The sequence below is a fragment of the Falco cherrug genome, chromosome 1 (assembly GCF_023634085.1).
Source record: "Falco cherrug isolate bFalChe1 chromosome 1, bFalChe1.pri, whole genome shotgun sequence".
NCBI classification, from domain to species: domain Eukaryota; kingdom Metazoa; phylum Chordata; class Aves; order Falconiformes; family Falconidae; genus Falco; species Falco cherrug.
The window spans coordinates 13,404,891-13,426,670 of NC_073697.1; the positions used below are offsets into that span (position 1 = coordinate 13,404,891).

The 21,780-nt window shown below is 38.5% G+C and overlaps 1 protein-coding gene across 2 annotated transcripts in view; it reads right to left on the bottom strand.

Annotated features, from left to right (window-relative positions):
• The window catches only part of INPP4B (inositol polyphosphate-4-phosphatase type II B), a 213,046-nt gene that overhangs the window by 113,730 nt on the left and 77,536 nt on the right, over window positions 1–21,780 (bottom strand). For both annotated transcript variants that reach the window (XM_014281287.3, XM_055728094.1), the window contains exons 6-9: window positions 21,334–21,413; window positions 11,639–11,750; window positions 7,979–8,051; window positions 1,525–1,672 (exon numbers count right to left, since the gene is read on the bottom strand). In XM_014281287.3, the coding sequence (XP_014136762.3) occupies window positions 1,525–1,672; window positions 7,979–8,051; window positions 11,639–11,750; window positions 21,334–21,413 (413 nt within the window). The remainder of the gene's footprint in view (window positions 1–1,524; window positions 1,673–7,978; window positions 8,052–11,638; window positions 11,751–21,333; window positions 21,414–21,780) is intronic.

Genomic DNA, 21,780 nt, shown 5'->3' on the forward strand with positions numbered 1-21,780 from the left:
CCACTTGCCTCAAACTTAGAGCAACTTTCATTCTGTTTCTTTCTCAAAGCTTTTCTTTATTTTGGTGAGTATTGAATAATCATTAAAAAAACAAACCACGGTGATTCTTTACTATGCCTTCATCCAAGGAGGTGAATGCTATAATATGAAATAACAGCAAGCACTACTACTTGCATTATGCCTTTGGAGAGAATAACGCAGTAGTAGTAAAAGTGGTTAAAGTAATCCTCTAACATTTAAAAGGCATTTACCCAGGGGGCAAATTAAAATCTGGGAAGTGGATGAACTGTGCAAGTCACCATAATCTATTTTTACTACTTACTAAAAAATCCTCACACATTAGTATTCTCAAACAAGATCATGCCATAAATGCCTAAACACAGTATTAAATTAATAAAATGAAGTATTATAACAATTCATATGATTTTTATAAGCCGTCATCACCATACATAAGTATGTATCAGCCCGTTGACTTCATTAAAAGCAAGATTCTGGTCTCCCACATGCTGTTCTATTGGCATAAAAAGATCATACAGAAGCAGCAGATGGGGTAAATGGAAAAGAAAAGAAGCTCCTTTTGCAGGACAAACCACCACTGTAAACAGCCACAGGCAACCCCCTCTGATGGAGGGAGCTGCCTGAAAGTACACAGGATGGCTTTGGGATGCAGCAGTAGCTCACAGTGTTACTCTTATACGTGAGGCCAGATGCCCACCCATGTGTGAGGCAGCTTGCATGGGGTAATAGGCATTATCTCCTACCTCATCCAGTGTCATTGGAAAAAGAACATATGCTTTTAAGGAAGCCCTGGACTGCCTAAAGTATTTTTTTCCCACAGTTGTATCAGCACAGCTTACAAGCATTCAAGGACAGGCTGCCATTTCAGTCGTTAGAGTGGGAATTCAGACATAAAAAGGATTTTGGGACACCTGTGCTCACTATCCTCTTTTTTCCTAGGCCATACATATTATAGTGATCCTCAGATATCCCTGCTGGTTACAAGGCCAATCCAGCAAAGTTTTCAAACTTACGTTACTTGGTATCCTTTTCTTATGCAGATCGATTTACATTAGTTAAAGGAATGTGATTTATATTCTCATTGCTCATCTATTAACTACAAACATGTCATTTTCCATTGTTTGCATGATGTCTGTATGTGACATTAGCACTGCCCAGTCACAAAGCCAAACACACTACAATATAGTTCACACCCTTGTCATGTTGTTTCTTTATAAAATGTTAACTTTTCAGAGTATTCATAATGGTAACCAAATGTTGATGCTTACACATTTAAAGACCACTCTGTAGCACAGTTCATTGCTCAGAACTCATGAAGTCACTGGAGTCCTAAAAATTCTGAGGCATCAATTCTGTTGTTCAGTTACAGCTGTAAATTCTTAGCAGCCCAAAAGAACACTTTTACCTATTTCATACCACAAACTGATATTTTAGCTCATCACTTAAACTATTCCAACTCAGAAAAATAAAATTTAGTATTTACTATTGCTACTTCTTCTTCCTTACCTTCTCATATCCTCCTTTATGTGCAGATTGATCAGTTCTTTAGGAACATGGAAAGAGAGGGTGGTCTCAGCCATCTGTTCTCGGATCCGCATCCACTTGTTGTCAGAAGTAGGGAATCTGTATAACTTACTGATTGGGTTTTTTAACACTGCAGAGAGGAAAAATTATATCATTGCTTTACTGTGGTTATATGACTCTGAAAATTTATGACAACAATTTCATCCAAAAATAATACATTATTTCCCCCCTTGCTTCCAGAATTAATTTTAGAACCATTAAAATTCTATTAAAAACATTAATTTTTTATTTAATTTATTATAGCAGCATGTGGAGGACAAAGTATTACTATTACAGTATAAATCACATTTTACCCGCACAGTAGGTATCCTGTGAATTTAGCATTTCAGTATAGTGAGAATGTAAATTATGCTCTCTATTCTTACACTTCAGGCACAGTTAGGAAAAACAGAATGCACAAACAATGAATTCACATACAGTCAATACCATCACTTACCATCTGCTAGAATCACTCACGTTGCTAATAAATTACATGGGACAAGTGAAGCATGCCTCAGAGTTTAGCTGTATCTGATGCATCTTCTCCATGATATGCACACAAAGTCATTAATACAAAGAGATGGTGTGCATCTACATTAAAGGAAACTTGACTACTGACATGGTCAAAAGGACACCATTATAAAGTCAACTTGAACATTGACATGGTCTGCCACTACACAAAAATAAATATAACAATCCTGTAAATACATCACACACACTGCTCTCAGATCACTATTGTAACTTGATGTAGGAAAATCATGTTACTTGATGTCTTGGAAGGTTATGCTTAAAACCCACCATGTATTTTATCTTAAACTCTCACATATTGGCTATGTTTCCATTCCGATCTTACAATGATGCTTTATAATAAACGTGGGAAATTTCTACTCTTTCCTTTCCTTCTGTTCCCTCCACACACACACCCCCAACCCTCCCCCTTCTTAATTAATTTTTCAGAAAGTGCAAATGGGGGAAAAGCTGAGAAAGAAAAGTTTTGTTTAACTATTTGACAAGCTTACTTGGAGACAAATGACTGTCATTTAGCACATGCATCCACTGCTTCCTAACTCAGAATGCCTTTGGACAGCCATCCAAATTCTCCAAGAGTACCCTTCTATCAGCCTTCTGGAAAAAGCTGCCATAGAGCAGGCTCCCATTGATCTGCCACTGAATGGCCTATAACTCAAAGGAATGCATTTCCCATGTGTGTTGCGAGGAAACTGCTACTGTCAAAACGACATCTACTAATAGGAATTTCAGCTTCACAACTCACTGTCACCGTTACTGCTTATGTACGATGATTTATAGGGAATGAAAAACATAGACCAAGTTACTGAAGATATACAAACTGTCTTCCCTATCTAATCAAACTGCTTTTTAACAGAAGTCCTTTAGGAAAGGCCTAAAACAAGACCTCAGATTCAAGGATACCTGCGATAACATTTATTGTTCATAAAGAAAGGAATGTTGTAAATAATGTTTAAGTCATTATAGATGAATTCTGTTCTCACCACCCTACTGAGATCTCTTTAATCACTGGTCTGATGAGAAATTAGAAGCCTTTTTAGAGTAGTTTTGCCTTTATTAGTGATTTTACTTACAAAACCGAAATTCTGACTTAGGGTGATAAAATAAGCCTAATAGATCCTTATAGCTACAGCATATAAAACCCAGCAATTTTTCGTTACTACTAACAACCAAAATACCTCAATGCTCAAGCATCTTTACACACATGTTATGGCTTCAGAATCCTCACCACACAGACTAACTATCATCCCCTACTAAAAAAAAAGCATCTCCAAGTCCTGTACCTATGATCAACTTATACCCAGTGCCTGGCCTTTATTATATTACTTAATTAACATCTGCTGTAATGCTTTCCTTATTTTCCTCCTCTTTTGCTGAGATTCTTCTAATTAACAAAATCAGTTTTGTCAATAATATTGAAAGCTTCTGTCAATCCGCAAAGTAGATAAATGGCACTGAAAATCTTCCATTAACAAAATAGGGAATGACAATCAGGAAGAGCTCAAGAAACTAAGGGCTTATTCAGGTCTGCCCTTAAAAAGAAACCTGCCAAAACAGATGATAATTTTGAGTTAGTTTTTTGTTGTTGTTGTTGTGCCACCTGTTTGCTAAGAAGCAGGCTGACCGTTTTTACCAGGACATTTCACCAGGACATTTTACCAGGACACAAAAGGCTCTTTTCTCTATTCTACCTTTTTATATCTACTTCCTAAGAAGATATTAAAGGATGTTATTCCAAGAACAGCCCTTAAATTTGCACTCAGAAACTATTACATTAAAAAATTGACATTTGTCTGTGAGAACATAATGCACATGTTCAGCTCCACAATCTCTTCCCTCCCATCTCCTCACTATTACCACCACCATCATGGGAAAAAAACAAAACCAGACAAAAAAAAAAAAACAAACACCTGACAGGACTGCAGGATAATAGCCAGGGAGACTAGGAATCACTTTGAAAATGTGGATCCAAAGTTGTGACTTTTCTTATTGTCAGAATTATTAAACTACTTTTCAGGTATTACCTCCGAGCCTGAATTTTCTGATGAGGATAATTTCAAGTGTGTTGCAAGTTTTAAAAAATGGCCAAAACATTTCTCCATGGGTTTATAAAGAAAATTGCATTTACAAAGTCAGAAAAAAAGCCTGGGAATTTTGTTTTCGCAAGGAATCCAAATAATTCCCATTTGCAGTATTGGTAAAGCTTGAGATTGTCGATGAGAGTAGCACAGTATGTTTTTCTTATATACCAAACTACTGAAGTCATGTGAGTCCGTAAAAATCTCAGATGTGTTTTGCTTTCAAATTACAACAGAACTGCTTTCTAATTATAATTGTCTAGAATAGTCTAAAACATAAAATAATTAAAATTGTCTAAAAAAGAAATCCAGAAGTCATGTAAAACCACCCAAAGAGTAAGGATGGCAAGACTAGATCTTGTTTTTATAAAAGATAGTTATTAAAATGAGTGAAAGTTTCATAAAGGTAATCCTTCCTGTATTTAGACAGCGACCATGAAAGGCACTGGGGGGAAAAAAAAAATCCAGATGAACTGCAGTGGTTAAAAAGAGAAAAAACTATTTTAAAAGCCTTTCTCTGTAGCATGAAACCTAAAAGCCAATGCCATATATTTAACCATCCATATTTTTTGACATTCCCATTTTTAAATTTAAAGACCTCTGTGCTTTTTATTCCATGCAATATCTTTTATACTGCTTCCCCGCAAGTAAAATCAAAAATTAATAAAAGATTGAATACTCTGTTTTCATTTTTGTTCCCTATCAAGCATAGATCAAAGTATACCACCACCATATACTAATTTATTAGCAGTGTTTCTATTTATATCTTCCTTTGTAGCACAGGTGTATTATGAATATCATTTCATGAAGATAAATTTCAACTTACTTAATCTTTGCTTAATTTCAATTACCTTATTCTTTTTTTTAATTGTAAAGTGCAATTTGTTTACATGCAAACAATTGGCAAACTCTCCAGTGTTATAAATAAATAACTGAATTTTGAGACACATAAATATAATCTCTTGGGGTATAAATGGAACAGAGAGAAGCCTCTGTGAAATACGGTACTCATTCCCACTCACTCAATAAGTGCCTCATAACTCACTTGAGGGCTGCGAGTTCCTTGTATTAAGATTTAAATTTCAGAAGAATGCCAATGTGCATCTATGCCTACAGGCTTAAAGATTCACACAGGGGTATTTTTTCAGTTTCATAGTTTTGAAGGCCTGATAAACAACATGAAACAGAAAGAACCAGAAATACAACAGTATACACATGTACTAAATACATATGTATATGGAATACATACTGTACTGTAGATAGTTCTGTATGTACACAGCAGGGAAAGTAGTGTAGGCAATATTGATGTTATCAGGTTGCCTGTAACATACTTCTAGCACATGACTGATCTTATTCTTTTCCCTTCAGTCCTAGTTTTTGATTGCCTTTAATTTTGCCACACTGAAATTTGGCTTAAACTGATTATTTTTAAAAATTTTCAGTTAAGATGGTCCAGCTGCACCAAATGAGGCCAGAAACCTGCAAAGAAAGGTCTGTGCTTCATAAACTTGAATACTGACAGTAAATCTTTAACAGATATATGCATTTTTCTATAATACCATGGCAATCCACCCAGACCTGAGAACAACATAAGCCTTGGGAAAGAAATCTCAGGATGTGAAAAACTTAAAACTTGAACTTAACACCTCATACATGCACCAACGATCTACCTTTATTGAAAGTTATTGCATGCTTCCCAGCTTCTAACACCAACAAAACTGTGCACATGTCATGGTACAGAGTGGATGAATACATTTTTGGGCAGAGCTAGCATGTGGTACAATATGCTTAAGGGCAGTGCTGGTACTCAAATGAGAAAGTCAGTCTTCAAGAAACACAGACAGCTTGATGCACATGAAGCCCAGTCATGGAGGCATGTTGGGGAAGAAGTATGAAAAAGTCAGAAGTCTAACAAAGTCTGGGAAAAGGCTGAGGAGAGCTAAAATTTTCTGAGAAAAGGAATTGGGAATTCAATAAAAACAGTGGGACCGACAAAACCTGGAACTAGTGCCAGGTGTCAGCAGGGAAGTGGAGGCAACGCTGGGGTGAGAAGAGGAAGTCACAAGTACAGGAAACAGACTGGAGAATAAGTATTTATTAGAACAAACTTCCTGTGACTGCAAACTCTTTCCAATATCCTGCGTGCTGTCACTTCTTGCATATGCATGTGCAGTTCTGCTCTCTCCCCTCTGCTTTTTTAAAAAACAAAAAATGGCAAAAACCTTCAGGGGTTGTTTGACTTTATAAGCCCTACCAATGTTGGGTGGGGTGGAGGTTTTGGTTTTTATATTGTGTGTTTGTATATGAGAACATTAAACATAGAAATGTTAAGCACTGTCTTGATATACTGTAGAATCATGTGCAAATACTTTTGACGAAGTGATCTAGACTTCATTATCCATAAAACTGACATCTACTTTGGAAGTTCAAACAGTTCTGACAAAATACATTTCCCAAACTACAGCACTTCCCCATTCAAAAAACCTCAATAGAAATCCTGAGACAAACTCACCCAAACAGAGGCAGCAAACTGAAGAAAAAAAAATAATCAGTCGTGAATCTAACATTTTCTCTGAACAGAAATGTCATTTCTTTAAGACCCACTTATCTGGATGACATACAGGATCAGAATCAAAGAACGACTGCACTGAATTAGACCAAACCATTCAACTGGCTCTGTATCTTTTCTCCAAGAAGAGCCATAAATAGATACCTAGAGATGCAAGACACTCTCCCTGCCTCCAGCTATTTTCAGTTCAGGAATTTCCGGAGCCAGATGTAGTTCCTGTGCATTTAGTAATCCTCAATGAATAACTTTTCCACAAACATATCTAGCCTCACACTGAACCGATGAAAAGAAACGGCAGTTCTGAAGAAGAAATTTTTCACTACTTCTAATCTAGTCTCAACAAATCACGGAGAAAAATTACAGCATTCATACATACATGGAAAACCCTATTTTTTGGAGGTTTCTAGTGCTTCCTTCAGACTACAAAATTCATCTAATAATGCTGTCCTATCAGTGAGGCCATATGAAAAAGTTTCTCTAAAGGTTTTAAAACTTCAGTAACATTTCTCCTCAACTGTATGCAACAAATACACAGAATTCTTGACAGCGCTGTGGTTTCAGATGACCCATATAACTTATTTGTGACATTGTTACTGCAGAGTAATGGAGATTCAGAAACTTGGGCTAATAAAACTTTTATGGTCCAGCATATCAGCATGTAATATTTCTCAGTATGATGAAAGAGAAATAGATCTAGTTCAACACCATACACTCAAGCACAGAGTTGACCTAGAATTGAGAATACCTTGCCAACAGCTTCCTTCATTTTAGGACATATACCTTCCAGATCAAACTGAAATTGCTACTTCATCAGCTATAACAGAGATTAATTCTCCAGGGTATTCAGTTACCAATAATGTATAATTACTTTAACAGAATGTCACACAATGACATGACAAAAAATTATGAGGTTAATGCCATGCCCACTGAAGTCACTGACAGTCTCGAAAATCATTAAACAGTAAAGATGTAGGAGTGGGAGATTTTAGCAGTGTTTCAGAAAGCATAATTGACATACGTTTCCAGAAGTTTTCCTCACAATTCTCAGTAAAATAATATTGTTAAATATGTATAAAACATTAAAAAATTAAACTTTGTAAATTTTTTTTTGAAAAGTGTATTATTTGAAGAGTATTTTTAGAGCCCTGCCCCAAAACTTTGTGATTTCTTCAGAATGTGACATCACATTGCAACAGTCATCTTTTACAAACGTTATACTTACCTGCATTTAACGAAGGCAAGTTGTCTTTACCACTTATGCCCTCACTGGCTGTACATTCACGAACCAATGCACACTACAAAAGAAATGCAACCACACATGTAACACATTCAGTTGTTACAAGGAAATTCAGAACAGTTTATAAATGGCAGACTGAAAAATATCACTATCACTGATATTATAACTTCTCAACCCTTAATTATAATTTACATTTTTCTCCTTATATTTCTTTCCCAATATACTTCAACATAATGAGAATTAAAGCAGAGAAAATGGCAAGATCAGCTATTCCATAATAAACCAGAAAGGTTTCCTACCAATGCAATGGCAGAGGTTAAAATAATTTCTTACAGGTTCTGTGCTTTCAGAGTTGTCTTTAGACAAGGCAGTTTGCACATGCACAGTGTCAGTAAGCACTCCATGAATTTTTAAACAAGGGCAAAGCAGAAACCACAAAAAGTCTTTAAAATGTGCTTGCAGTTTGTGATTAAAGTAATTTGTTATAGAAGTGAATTGGAAGATTTCTTTTATGAGATTAGTGTATAAAATAAAAGTATAACAAGTTTATGGGAAAATCAACTGGTGCAATCCTATGTTAAATGTACTAGGAAGTGTATTTTTAATGCTCCACCTCCCCCCACTCAGAAAAGACACCAGATAGCTTCTAAAGATGATAGGGAGCTCTGTTCCCAGGGCTTCCCCAGTTTCTGGATGTTCTGTTGCAGAGCTTGAAGCAGAGAACAAGATGTAGGATCACATAATCATTTAAGTTGGAAAAGACCTTTGAGATCATCGAGTCCAACCGTTAACCTCACATTGCCAAGCCCATCACTAAACTATATCCCTAAATGCTACACCTACGCGTCTATTAAACACCTTCAGGGATGGTGAGTCAACAACTTCCCTGGGCAGCCTGTTCTGATGCTGGAAAACCCTTCTGGTGAGGAAATTTTTCCTAATATCCAATTTAATCCTCCCCTGGTGGCAGTTGATATCTGAGATTGAATTTAACTATCACCTTACTCTTCCAGGAGTAATTCCCTGCATATAGTTTATCTAATGAGTTAGCAAAGCTAATTCAGAACTTATTTCTTAGAAATAATTCATGAACTCTACACTCTCACAATCTCATCCTCACTACGAACATATAAACCAAGACTCCATAAAACTAAAGATTCCTTTAAAGATCACAGAAAATAGAGCTGTCACAAGGTTGGTCTTTCCTGACAAGTATTAGAAACCCCTAGAAAGACACTATTAAAGCCTTCTTGCTCCCCAAGCTAGACACAGCTCATTAATCACATCTCAAATAACTGTGAATAGTCCCATTCTACATTTTGAAATCGAAGAACAGGGAAATGAAAGAGAAGGCTGAAAAAACAGTTCATGCTGCATATTGTAGTGGGTTTGTGTGGCAAGGTTTTGGTAGCAGGGGGGCTACAGGGGTGGCTTCTGTGAGAAGGTGCTAGAAGCTTCCCCCATGTCTGATGGAGCCAATGACAGATGGCTCCAAGAGGGACCTGCTGTTGGCCAAGGCTGAGCCCGTCAGTGAGGGTGGTAGATAATGTATTTAAGAAGAGGAAGAAGTTACTGTGCCACAGCGGCCAGAGAGAAGAGTGAGACTATGTGAGAACAACAACTCTGCAGCCCCCCAGCTGGGGCAGGAGGAGGCCGTGGGGGCTCCAGGCACTAAAGCAGCGATTCCCTGGCAGTGCCTGGTGGGGCAGGCTGTGCCTCTCAGCCCACGAGGGGCAGATCCCCCCCCAGCAGCCCCTGGGACCCCAAACCAGAACAGGGGGTGCCCGAAGGAGGCTGTGATACATGGGAGGGACCCACACTGGAGCAGTTTGTGAAGAACTGCAGCCCATGGGAAGGACTCACGTTGGAGAAGTCCATGGAGGACTGTCTCCTGTGGGAGGGACCCCACGCTGGAGCAGAGGTAGAGTGTGAGGAGGAGGAAGAAGTGGCAGAGACAACGTGTGATGAACTGACCGTAACCCCTGTTCCCCATGCCCCTGCACCACTGGAGGGGAGAGGGTAGAGAAATCAGGAGTGAAGTTTAGCCTGGGAAGAGGGGAGGTGTACGGGGAAGGTGGTTTTAAGTTTTGGTTTTATTTCTCATTATCCTACTCTGATTTGATTGGTAATAAATAAAACAAATTTCCTCATGTCAAGTTTGGTTTGCCTGTGACAGTAACTGGTGAGTGATCTCTCCCTGTCCTTATTTCAGCTCATGAGCTTTTAGTTATATTTTCGCTCCCCTGTCCAGCTGAGGAGGGCAGTGATGGAGCTGCTTCAGGGGGCACCTGGCCTCCAGCCAGGGTCAACCCACCACACATATCTTGTGGAAGTTTTATAGCATAAAACCAGAAAGATTTCATAGTGATTGTTGGCTTCTTTGGAACTGGTCCCACTGGTCCCTTGTTTTAAAAGGGCATTGAAGTACTCTGAGAAGAACGGTGAAAAAAAGTGTAAAAACTATCCTCAGAGTTTGGCCCAAAAAAGGAGACTGTTTTGGCTGAGTAGAAAAGATATTCAGAACAATGCCCTTTTCTCCAAAAATACATTCTTATATGTTACTTCCATACAAAAAAAATTGCAGTCCTTAATTTTACATTCCCTGTAGCATTATGTAAAATATCTTTTTTTTTTTTTTTTTTCCATGAAAAGCAGAATACACCATAGTGTATAGCAGTACACCATATTATTAGAGCTGCAAAAATTCTGTCAGTAAGAACAGGGCTGCAGAGGCAGACACCAGGAGGAAGCAACTCTGTACAGGTATGTCAGTTGCCATCAGTCAGGGATGCAGTTAAAGAGACCTTTTTATTAACTGCAAATCATTCAAACCCTGATGTCCTCATTCTGAGCAGTCATTTCTGAATCTCTCCCAAGCCCAAATCTCTTGCCATCATAGAGACCGCCCACCTGTTTCACCCTCCCTCCTTTGGTTCTCCATTCCTCTCAAATCCACTCCCTCCATACCTTCTCCAGCTCCAGCCTCCACTGCTTTTGCCTGCAACAGCTTGCCTATTTAAGAGCATTTTTGCTCTTTTTGAGCCCTTCTGTCCTTCTCTTGTCCTGAACCATGAGCACCCCAACTCAGAATCCCTACATACACCCTCCAGTCAATTCTGTCTTATGCTAGCACACTGAGGCACCATTGCTGCGCCACCCTTCCCACTGATTTTCCCCACCACTGTGTGCTCCCATGAAATGCAGCAGAACCTGCCCCTTTGGAAGGGGATTCACCTCTTCTTTGGCTTGCCTGTCTGTCATTCTTTCCAGGTTTTCAGTATTGTGGGCAGAGGTTGCACGTAAAAATCCACATGAACAGGACTTCAAGGGCAGAAAACAGAGCAACTGTCCAAGGGAAAAATAAGTCAGATTTATGTCATCTCTGGATGGACAGTTTTTTGATCAGGATTGATTAAATATGATCAGTTGAGGTCAAAGCAAGCTCTTTTCTTCCTAAAGAAGGGGAGGGACTAGGAAACTGAGGATAGAATATTACTGTGTACATTTTCATGAAAAACTATTTTTAGTTTAGGAAGATCAGGGAATTTTTTGTTTAAATTCTTAACCCAATTTGGAATTAGTAATGTAGGCATTTGGTACAGCTGATCATTCTAATTAACTTTGTGCAACGAACTGAGTTTCTACCTTTTGATCCTGGGCATCTGTTGTGACGTGGTCCGTTTCCCCATCTTCTAGCTCACCCATCTTCACAAGATTGACTTCAATGGTACCAACTGTCCTTCCACCATCAGAAGTCCTAGAAAAAAAACAACCCATGACATTGGGTCATTTGCAGTACTTTATTCCTTCAGTAAAAATATTGTCAGTAAACACTTAGTCCCCTCTCCATTCTGTATAGCTGCAGTCACCTGTATTGAACTTATTATTGACAGTCAAAAAAACAAATGCTAACAATAAGGCATGTTATATTTTCTCCAAGTTCCTTATAGCAATGAAAGTTTTCATCACGGAACTGAGGATGGGCAAGTGCTATAAATGGTGGAAGAATCCACGAACATTGCCAGTTTTCATTCCAGCCATTACTCTGTCTGTGGACCATCAGAGAAAGGACTGTAACGCTGTACCCGTATGCCACTCATGAACTGCAATCTCACTGCACAGTACACTGCTTTGTTTCCCAACATAATCTGCAAAGGAAGGACGTGCTTAGTATATTAATAAACCTCCTGCTAAACCAAAATAATGAAACTAATCTCAATATCACTTTTCCTTTTCTAGTCCCTCCACAGAGTAATTATTCAGCATCAGTCCCATGTCTTTAACTATATAGCAGAAAATAATATAGTTCCAGGTGAATTCCTTTATTATTACCTCCACAAATGGTTCAATTAAGCAAAAATAAGTAGCAATTCAGATTTCCAAACAAAAGCACTTCTCACTATCTTTTAGAAGAAACAAGGGTTTAAACTCCAAACAGATTTCACTGGCAGCTAAACATCAAGATTAATGGCACAGTCTATCTCCCCTGGCTTTTTTGAACAGCTGGAATTTTTGAAAGGAAGGAAAGAAGGGTAACAGATCATTTAATAATAATGAGGAAAGTATGACAACAGTCACCAAGCAAAAATCATCAAAAGGAAATGATGAGAGTAAGTTTAGCAGAATTGCAAAAGCACGGAGAGGAAGAAAAATGAAAAATGAGTTTGGGGCAATACTGTGTATAATCTCAGAAGCGAAGATGAGAAGTGATGAAGCAAGACGAAGGAATACATAGAAAAGAGACTAGAGGGCTGCCAATAAAAAAGAAAAAATTACCTTCACAAGCAGTAATACTAGAAAAAAAGTGTTTCCATTAAAATCTGCCACATACGTAGGGCAATCCTCGCTGGCAGGAAAGCATTAAAACCCCTCCAACTCAGACACCTTTCCAGAGCTTCAAAGAATAGTCCTCACGTTATATTAGTACAAGAAGGAAATATTCCCCAACCACCCTCCTCCCCATTTCACCAGCCGGGAGACAGACTGCAGCCCGAGCAGCGGCTGCCAGACACCCCGACGCACAGCGCAATGCTGCATGGAGGTGCCCCCCCCAGTTCTGCTGGTGCAGGATGGCTCCATGCACCAGGTCCTGCTGGGAGCCCCCCAGCAGCACCATGCTGGCGCCCACCATCGTCCCCCGCTCTCAGGCAGGGCAGGTTCAGCTCAGCTTTGCCACGCTGACTTCTGCCATGCGCAGGCTTTCCCAGGGTACTTGCTCATGCCCCAGGACCCTGTCTCTGCACTGAAGTCCCCCAATTTTACACAATCTGTATTTCTGCATGCAGTATAAGGCCTTAATTAAGTCAAAGTATGCCGGCTCTTTACACTGACTAAAGTTAAGTGCATAGGTTAGGCTTTTCAGGCATGGCTACTTATTTATCATGCTAAATCAAAATTTTCATTTTTTACAGTAGAGTCTCAAAATATAGCTACCCCCAAGCTTCAAATTAAAATAATTATTTTGGTTGCAAATCATTATGCTTGAGTGTGCAACTCAGTAGAATACACTCATCTTGCAACTACACAAATTAAATACATTCTTATATAAAACCTTGCAAAATACACAATTCTTCATATTTTACATGTTTCACTACTTTATTTGCTATAAGCCAAATTTATTACCGAGACTAGAATAAAGGAATAATTAAAAATAAACCAATTCCAGATAGCCTTGCAACCAAAGGAGCCACATGAATTAGCAAAATGTACAAAAGAAAAGTAATGAGGAAGAAGGGTTCAATGTCCAAAGGGTGTTTATGAGCAAAAAGACGTAATAATTTTGAAATACATGAGAACAACTTAAGCTTCTTCTGAAGGAAGAACATTCCTCTGAGTTGCTAATACTTAGTTATTTGACTTCGTTTTCTCTTTCATATGTCAAACCAGCACGCAAACTAGGCTACCTCAAAAAATGGACTACCACATTTCCAAGGAGAAAGGGAATACAACAGATGTTAGCCAGTCACATACACCTTTAAAAGTCAGAGTAGATGTGTGGTGATAAGACTGAATTTTTTTCAACAGCTTAACGTGTCCTGATCAAAGTGTCAGGTGGGTGACCTCATTGCTAGGCTGACTTCAGTACGCAACAGCATTGTGCTGTTACCCTGGTCTGAAACGAAAACATTGCATACATCTGACACCCAGAAGCAAAACCCTACCCATCCTTTTTTTAGGAAAGACATTTTTATAAGGCCAAAGAGACCTGAAAGTCTGAGACTGACCTACATAAAACAGATCTGATTTAAAATTACATCAGGGTAAGTTAAGATTATAAACAAATGTTGAGCAAAACAGCTGAATTTAAAAATGAGCTGATACAAGCCAACAAGGCATGTTGCTTGAGTAAAACAAAACAAAAATGGAAATGCCAACTATGTTTTCTCAGTCCTTGTCTCCCTTTCTTTAGAAGATTAAATATTCCCAGTCATTGCTGTTATTAGAGGCTTGGCCTCAGTACAGCAGTGAGCACTGTACTGCTTGCCTGCACGAGTAGCAATACGTATTTGGAAGCTTTCTCCATACACATTTAGAAAAATGTGATTGATCTAATTTAACTTTATGGATTTTTTTTTCAATCATTTTTTTCTCAAAATCACTCCTGTTCTGGTCTAATACATACATAATATTACAATCTGAAACATGCAGTATCTGCAAGAGAAGGTAATGCAACAGAATAAACAGTGGGACTGTTGCATTGTAGTTGTACTCCCTCCTCCATTTCTCTTATTTTTGCACATGGAAGTATGAAACCACAGATTAAAAACAAAAAAACCCGGAGTTTCTTTTGAATTGTTACAGGCACATAAATCAACAAAGAGCTCTATAAATGCCCAGGGAGAAACCGCCATTAGCTGTGTCAGATGCTGTGAATTTAAAACACCACTGGTGCATGACAGTCTTCAAACAACTGACATGCCATGCATTTAAAACTTGCAAGCAACACCTCAAGATTAAAATTTCACTTGAAAGAAAATTAAAAGTGAGAAACCTAAGTGATGCAGTGGGAAAAATAATAATAATAATAAAAAAGCCTAGCAATCATACTTCAATAAGGTGAACATCTGTATTTTACTTTGCACTAGCAGAAACAGTACTGCACACACACAAGCGTGTGTATGTATACACTTCACGCCATTTGCCTGGACAAACACGAAGAGACAATCTCACACATACACACCGTTCAACCGAGCATCAGGAGAATCATTAATTAGTTTTAGGATACTTCATAATGCATTAGGATAGAATCATCTTATTTGTTGTGGTTTAATAAAGCTGAAAAGCACACTCTGCACTCACATGGTGCAGTGCAGCCTGTCCCTACATCAAATTGCTTACAGTCATGAGCCACTATAGACCCGCAGGACAAAGGACTGCACCTTGACAAACCTGCATAGTATGGGACAGTGGCAATGGGGAATATGGCAGTAAGATTCAAAAAGAAGTGTCACTGTGCAGAAGGCCATACATGGGGCAAATTCTAGCTGGTTTACGGAGCTGGAAAATTACTCATTTTTTTAGCAGCTTGGCACAAGGAGCAACAATCACCTCATACCTTTCCACAGTGCATCTGCATTTGGAATATGGCTAAAGAAAAGAACACAAAGTGTTAGAACAGTGATTTCTAAACCAGATTTAGAATCCAGTGTCATCGGATGCAGACTTCGGCAGCAAAGCTGGCAATGTTTCAGTCTATCCCTAACCCTTCAGTCCAACACGTCTGCATCCTGCGGTGCTCACTCCACCTACCACAGCCATATTCCTGTGACAGTCCACTTTTACCTAAGCTGGAGTCACCAAGGATTCATCTTCTGATGCACCTTGCAGAGGTGTTTCTGAGTGAAACAGTATATTTTGAACTTAAAAAAAAATAAAATACTTCTATCAGTGTTAAAAACAGCATAGTTGCTCTACTCACTGAGCCAAACCCAGAGACTTTTGAAGCTATCATTGAAATCTGCTTAGGTTTACAACTGTAATTACTTACTAATGACTCTAATATTAAAGTTTATTATACACATGGCTTTCCTTACCACCTCAAGTCCTTAAAGGATCACCAGGTCAGTATCAGTTCCCTCAAATGTGAGGGAAGGAGCTAGCCAGCACTATCATGAGCAGCAGGAATATGTGCCCACCTTAATACTTTTGTTGATAAAAGCTCAACCCAGGCATCAAGAGAGAAAGAGCGGAAAAGCAAGTGAGTTATATGGACTGAGAGTAGCAGTCATTTGCCTCCAATGATGTTCTCATCAAATCTCATTGCTGCACATTGAATATGCAAATTTACGCCTGCTAATTGGTTCCCATGGCCATACCTTTCTTCCAAAAACAAAAACTCAAAAAAGGCTCGAGAACACAAAGAAAAATAAAGCAGACTGTGTACTTCCATAGCGACGTTAATTATAAATGACAAGGTGAGTGACTGCCTGAAAAGCAAACTGCATGCTTTCAGCCTACCAGGCAGCCCCTTTCTCCAATGCATAATACACAATAAATGTGATTAGTACAGACTAGCATACAGATTGTCATAAAATTAATTTCTCCACTGATTCTGAAATATTCAAGCACAAAACTACTATACTTGCATAGAAAAGTTTATTCCATGAAACGACAGTGGAGCCTATTGCAATCAATACTGTTCTTGAACAAGTCCACCGGTAAATAACATACTGTTGCATTCAAAGGTAAATAAAGTTTTGCGCTGTTCAACTCCACTCAGTTCTCATTATCTCAATGTATGGTTGATTAAGCTTCATGTCAAAACAAGTTTCACCAAAACTGTACAGGAGATTTGCCTGGCTTATAAAGCCAAGCCATTTTTTACTTGCTTCCTGCGGTGGGTGGATGATATGACATGAAGTAGCCAAGAAACAATTTCAGCACGGAGACCAAGTAAAACTAGTTGTAGGCAGACTTGCACTGAATTTTAATAGGGAAAAGCAGCTAAATATATAGTATTTTATAGTCATCATTTGCTAAGGAAGTTATATGTACATAAACGACTGCAAAATTTAGTGTGCTGCTCTCAAATTCTCTCTAGTTAAACACTGTGAATGTAACTACTACTGAAGTGCAGCTACACATCTTCTGGCCCGCTGAACTACAAGGTACTTGGACAACAGTCTTAGGAGGGAGGGAAATTGGGGGGACTTTCTTTAATGGAGTCTTGGAGGGTTTCTTTTTAACTTTTCAAAAATAGCTATGGTTTATCTCCTTTATTTAAAGGTAAATAGGTTTGGTCTTTCCCTAGATTAATGAAAATAAGACAGCAAAAAAAATTAATCAGATTGACAGATATTGTCCAAGAGGTCAAGTAGAGCCACGTGTTTAAAGAAAGTCTGTATTGTACACAATTGACAGACACCCACAGGCACACTATCTTAAATAATCTGTATAATTCATGCACTTCATCCTAGTTCTTGTTTTTGTATAGTTAGCTCCATTGCTATAAAGTTCCTGCTTACAGGGGCCAAGAGAGGCAAGTGGTATTGATATTACCCTTGTTTCATATTGAAGTAGCCTATTTACACTTTTGAACTGTCTAAGAGGAGTATCTCAGATATCTCAGACCGATGGACTTTATTTTTACAGAAAGCACAAAAGAGCACTATTATCTTTTTTCTTTGCTGCTTCTTACATGTAACTTACTGGAAATCATACCAAAATCAGCCAAGCTAAAAGGGACCTTTCCTGGAAACATGGCAAACTACCACCACAGGGGAAGCAGCTAATGGAAGTTCTAACTGCTAGCCCTTTACAAAAGGCCATAGACCTCAACCAAGCCAAAAACACATTATACTGTTCTTAAAAGAAAGTTATGGCAAAAAGATTCTCTAACCTGAACTTAAAATACAAAGCAACTATAAAAAAATCCCAAACATAAAACTGGAGAAGGCCTTTTTACAAGGGCATGAAGGGATAGGACAAGGGGGAATAGCTTGAAACTGAAAGAGGGTAGATCTAGATTAGATATTAGAAAGAAGTTCTTCACTGTGAGGGTGGTGAGGCACTGTCCCAGGTTGCCCAGAGCAGCTGTGGGTGCCCCATCCCTGGCAGTGCTCACGGCCAGGCTGGATGGGGCTGGGAGCAACCTGGGCTGGTGGGGGGTGTCCCTGCCCGTGGCAGGGGGCTGGAACTAGACAATCTTTAAGGTTCCTTCCAACCCAACCCACTCTATGACTTTATGATTCTAATTACTAAATTAGCAATCAGTATACCTAACTCTCATTTACAAGAAAAAAGGATGTATGATAGCTTTTTTTTTGTAATTGGATACACTGCAACATATAGTCAAGAAAAATTCTGCTACTGAATATGGCTTTTGTTTTACTGAATAGCCCATTTCATCCTGTTCTCCATCATAATCCTTTGAGAAAGCTCGAAACAAATGGCATTGCATTACCGTTATAAAATGAAACATTTAGGCCTATAGAATGTATTTCTGATTTCTGTTTTTATAAATTTCATACTGGAAACTGCAATCCCATGTCTCTAGTAACTAAATTCCTCTGCCAACAACGGTTGTGTACATTGTGAACATCGGAGCAATCCTACAAATTGACTTGTTCAGGTTTTGATGATTAGATATAGGTGCACACATCTAAAGTAAACACTCAGCCATCAGTTTAGGGCACCTTTATAGAGAAGAAATGACAATCAAAATAAAAACTTCTTTTGCAGTGGTTTTGTAACTTGTGTCCCTAAGCACTATTAAGGTACAATGGTGGGGAAAGGGAAAACATAGACTACAGTTTGTAAAGGAATTGTACATATATGCCAGCCCCCCAGAAAATAACTGAGAAAAATGCAAGAATATTCCTTTACAAACACTTTTATATTGTTACATTGTGCCTCAGAAAGACAATGGCAAGATAATATCAACTGGGGAAAAAAAAAAAGTGAAAAAGTAATCAGATTCTATAATTGAGCCAATATTTACAGGGCACACCACAGAGCTATTTCCAGATCCTTAAATCTCTACTTCAGATCTAACAAAGGAGGATCTCAAGGCCTTTGGTATATTCTCTGTCCTCCTGAAGTGTACTAACATAATAGGACAATTAGAAAAAAGCAAGTTTAGGTTAGTAGACTGCTCTGGTTAAACTGCCATTGAAGAAACGTGGATCATTTCTACTGATTTTGTGCTGCTGAATATCCATGATCAGGAAACAATCCCACATTTAAAACGTTAGGATTTTTTTCTTTAAAAAAAATGTAACCAAATAAAACCTGCAACATAATGTGTCTGCAAATTAATTTGAGTTGGCACAATATTTGTCTTCTAGTGTTAGCTGCACGAAGAGGACATACAGTACTAAAAATATTAATTAAAAGCAAATCTGAAAAGGCTTAGAAGTTCAGCTGAAATTAACCTGGCAATCTGTCATCTATTGCTTATAAGTTATCTATCCGAACTTCTTGTTTACAAATTAGATGAGTGAGATACAAAATACTTATTCTGAAACTTTCCTGAAATTTTACATTCTGTCAATTATTATGACATCTGTCAGAGGCATTCTTTCACATCAGGTTTTCAATCTGTCAATGAGAGAGGCAAAGTCTGTCCTAAAGAACTTGAGACAACTCGAAATTCTATAAGAACACTAAGTTATTGTTTGTTTTCCTAGCCATACATTTCCACAGAGACTAGTCAATTCACATTTTATCCCATCGGGTTTGTTTGTTAGAAAACAAAGGTATCTGCTTTTTAGGCAGGGCATTTTCTGTGTTTGGGAGAAATTAAAATCAAGGCATTTTGTTAACTTTGCCCTGTAAACTGCACACACACGCAAACACTATTGTTATGATAGGGAGACAGGTGCAGTACTAAACCAAAATACTTCAAGAAGTTTCTGTTTCCAGAAAAATGCAGTGTCCTTGACATAGCGACAGTACTACAACATCACTGAATGGACTGTAAATTGGGCTTTCAGTGAAATCAAGGCTGGCTTTGTGTGCACAGGATAAAGAACATAACACAACTTTTCTACAGAGCATAAGTACAATACCCCTGGCAGAACACATCCCAATATCTCATTTTTCCTAGTCACAGCTTCTTTCCTCCCAAAATTTTGCCTATGTAGAAACAGGGTGAGTTTAGGCAGTTGCTCTGTGAAGCTTACCTGTGCCTACCCAGTAATCCCAAATAAGCCTCCACTGTGGTTGCAAAAATGAGCTCACCAAAATCCCTGCACTGTATAAAGCCCAATTAATTCATTCTGAAAATCACCACCTAAACGGTTTCCCCTAACCTTCAAAAAGTTTTGATTTGTGTCTTGATTCATCTTAAGCCGCGCATATCAGCATCAGGGGTGAAACCAGGACTTTCTTCTTCGGTGCACAGCTTTAAGAAATATTAGCCCAGCCCTAGTTTTTGAGTACTGGCTCTGACTCTCCTGTAGCTCTGTGTCACTAACTGGAATTGCACATCCACTCCCTCTGCTCTTTGAGTTTGGCTGCATATAAGAATGAGTTTAGGATACTGCAACCAATTCCACATGAAAGAAGCCTTGAGTCATTAAGTCCACCATCTTTAAATATGCTTAGTCATCAAGCCAGCAAACTGTACAATGTTAATTCTTTAAATCACACGCATCAAATGAAAGTGAGAACCTATTCTCCTTTCTAAAGGAAACTCTGAAAGAACATCCCCCTACTTCAAGTTCTCTGCAATTCTTGTAACCTTTTCTAATCTGACACATGGCAAGCTCCAGCCTAAAGAACTGGTATTTCATTTTGACTTTGCACATGGTATAAATACAGGCACTTCAAGCTGACATCTAATGTACCTGAAGTAATACCAAGTTTCAAACACAGTTAAGCAGCAATCACAGAATCATGGAATCACTTAGGTTGGAAAAGAGGTTTAAGATTACCAAGTCCAACTGTTAACCTCGCATTGTCAAGTCCACCACTAAACCATGTCCCCAAGTGCTACATCTACATGTCTTTTAAATACCTCTAGGGATGGTGACCCAACCACTTCCCCGGGCAGCCTGTGCCAATGCTTGATAACCCTTTCAACAAATATTTTTTTCCTAATATCCAATCTAAACCTCCTCCAGTGCAAAATGAGATAATTTCCTCTTATCCTACCTCTTCTTACCTGGGAGACGAGACTGCCACCCACCTTGCTACAACCTCCTTTCAGGTAGCTGTGTAAAGCAATAAGTTCCCCCATGAGCCTCCTTTTCTCCAGGACAACTCCAATTCCCTCAGCCACTGCCCATATCAATTGTTCTCTAGACCCTTCACCTTTTTTGCTTTTTGGCTCTTCTTTAGATGCAAAATGCCATGGGTTATTAATTCAACACAGTTTACAACAGAGGAAAAACATTTACCTGAGGGTAAGGGTCAACTGTTGCTCCTTTGACTTTACCAAGTCTCCTACTCTAAAAGTTGTACAGCCCAGGAAGCTTCTCTACAAAACAAAGCAGAAAGAAAAGATAACAACTCCATTAGTTTTTGAAGTTTTAATTGTTTTCTTATTTGGTCTCACACTTTGAAATCTTTCTTTGGTACACAGAAAAATATTACATTCCAATATACTAGTTTGACACACTACTCAGCAGAAATTTTTTATGCACCTGTAGCATGATTATCAGCAAATTGTTAAACTCTGGTTTTATGGACAGGAACCTCTCTCTTTTTCATTAAGCACAGTCTGACAACCTGACAAAATAACAGGTTGTAAAATGTATAGTCACAGGAAAACTATTCAGTGCACTTGCATTCTGCATCTTCTTTCTGTATTTCTCTAGGTTACAAGAAATGCTAAATTTTCAGCG